Below are 2463 nucleotides of genomic sequence, written 5' to 3'. Positions count from 1 at the left end.
AATGGTATCAATGTGGATTTCACAAGTTTCAAAATCTCCCCTCCCCCCACCGCATCCCAAAACCAGTCCAACTCGTCCCTGCCTCCCTAACCTGTTCTTCCTCCCACCTATCCCCTCCTCCCACCCCAAGCCGCACCTCCATCTCCTACCGACCAACCTCATCCCGCCCCCTTGACCTGTCCGTCCTCCCTGGACTGACCTATCCCCTTCCTAACTCCCTACCTACACTCACCTTTCCTGGCCCCATCCCCGCCTCTTCGACCTGTTTGTTTCCTCTCCACCTATCCTCTCCTCTATCCCTCTTCTATCCGCCTCCCACTCTCTCCCTATTTATTTCAAAACCCCCTTCCCCTCCCCCTTTTCTGATGAAGGGTCTAGGCCCGAAACGTCAGCCTCTCTGCTCCTATGATGCTGCTTGGCCTGCTGTGTTCATCCAGCCTTGCACCTTGTTGTCTAAGCTAATAAAATTGTGTTTAGGGACTTGTTTTTGAATACATTTATTGGGTGGAATCTTATAAGGGTGTGAATGACATAGGGTGTGGTAAGATGTGGGACAGAGTGACCTGAGAAATCCAGTGGGGTCTATCTCAATGTCAGGATTAACACATTGCATCTTCAAGCTAAATTCTGGGTGTTGAGGTGAGATTATTCTCACTGGGCAGGGACAAGTTGCTTGTTAAGGGGGATTAGTGACTCTACTACAAAAGCAAATCTTTGGCTGTAAAGTACTTTAGGGCATCCTGAGGTCACAAAGGTGCTTTTTAAATACAAGTCCTTCCTTCATAAAAATCAGTAAAAATATATTTTAAGTTTAATTTCCAGAATTAGGATGTTGCACTTTGTTCAACATACTACCTTTCACTGTATGATTTGACTTCAAAGCAGGTAGAGATGACACCCATGTTATATTAGGGGATGTAAATATCACATGAACATTTAAGATATATGTATTTAACATTTTAGGAATATTATCTTCTGACAACAAACCTATTTCCAATCAGAATTTAAAATGTTTGGGGATTATTTTTAAATGAACCAATCAGAAATCTGTGTGATCCAATTACGATCAGTACTGTAAGTTGCACCATGTTTGCTCAGGTTTTAGCTTGTTTCTTTTGTAAATGCTTATTTACTTATGACAGACTTTGCTTTTTGTCACAGAAATACCTGTCACAGTTAGCTGAAGAAAGCCTGAAGGAAGGTGAAAAAGCCAGTAGTTCTGGAACAGAGGAAGAAATTGGGATCATGCCACAGTTTGAAAATAAAAAATCGACTCCGTCCTGAAACTGCCAGCTAGGATTAAGCATGAGAGGCTCCAATATCAAGGAACTAACGGAACCAAAGCTTAGTTCTTAACAATCATGTTCCAGGATGTGATACATAAGTACCACACCAGGCCAAGGAAGGACTGATAGTAAGAGAAAGTGAGAAAGAGAGACAATCCTTTCAATTATTGTGGTACTTTAGAAATACATCTTCATCCATATTCTTCATTGACCAGGCAAATCATATTCAGGGAATTTCTAGTTTCTAATTTTCACCACGATCGTGACTAAATGTATTGGTTTGATGAAAGAATTTTACTTGGACCATTTCATATGGATAACTAATTTATGTCTAAACAACATGTTGCTTGATTCAAGAGCAGATAATTAAAATTAGTGTTTTTTTCCAATACTATATAACTTATTAGAAGCACTAAATAGGAAACAGTCATTTAGAAAGTTGTATCAGGAAAACAGATATGAATTTAATAAAAAAACTTATTTAAAGATTGAAATTGCTTATTTTATTGCTGAGACCTATCACATCATTTTATTTCACCATCCTCACCCAAAGGCATTTCTCAGTTTCACCCCTTGATTGAGCCAGTATAGCCCACATTCCACAAGAGAATAAAAAGCTTTGTTCTGATATCAGAAGCCTTCTGTCACTTAGTCCAATGACCATTTTTTACAGGCCGGCTAAAAATTGCATTCCACATGTTTATTTGACCATATTTGATTCCACAATCAAGTCTATTTGTATCATTTAAAACACAACTCACAACTCGTTCTCATCCTTTCCAACTACTGCCCCTATGTTTACTGACTTACATTAGCTCCTAGTCCAACAACATCTCAAATTTGAAATTCTCAGACTAATGTTCTGATCCCCCCATAGTCCTGCACCTCCTAGCTCTGGAATATCTACTAACCTTGCAACTTTCCAAGGACCTTGCGTTCTTCTTGTAGTGACAGGACATTCATTGTAGTGCTGCTTCAGTATGAGGGTTTATGAAGTTTGTCATGAATGAATATTGCACTGGGTATCCAGCAACCACAGCTAAGACTGTTAGCGGGTGTGAAAACATTCAGCATGTTGGTCCATCTCAGGGCAAAAGCACCGGAATTCTGCTCACACCTGTATAAAGATCTATTTATCGGGTTGCACTGGACTACACATCAATACATTGGAAGCTCA

At 40.0% G+C, this 2463-nt stretch overlaps 1 protein-coding gene across 1 annotated transcript in view; it reads left to right on the top strand.

Annotated features, from left to right (window-relative positions):
- rbm20 (RNA binding motif protein 20) overlaps positions 1 to 1585 on the top strand; it is a 165011-nt gene extending 163426 nt beyond the window's left edge. The window contains exon 14 of the mRNA XM_048608753.1: positions 1162 to 1585. Within this exon, the coding sequence (XP_048464710.1) occupies positions 1162 to 1284 (123 nt within the window). The 3' untranslated portion in view covers positions 1285 to 1585. The remainder of the gene's footprint in view (positions 1 to 1161) is intronic.
- The last annotated feature ends 878 nt before the right edge of the window (positions 1586 to 2463 follow it).

Source organism: Rhincodon typus, chromosome 20 (assembly GCF_021869965.1).
Source record: "Rhincodon typus isolate 14 chromosome 20, sRhiTyp1.1, whole genome shotgun sequence".
Taxonomy (NCBI): Eukaryota; Metazoa; Chordata; class Chondrichthyes; order Orectolobiformes; family Rhincodontidae; genus Rhincodon; species Rhincodon typus.
This window is presented reverse-complemented; position numbering and strand designations above follow the sequence as displayed.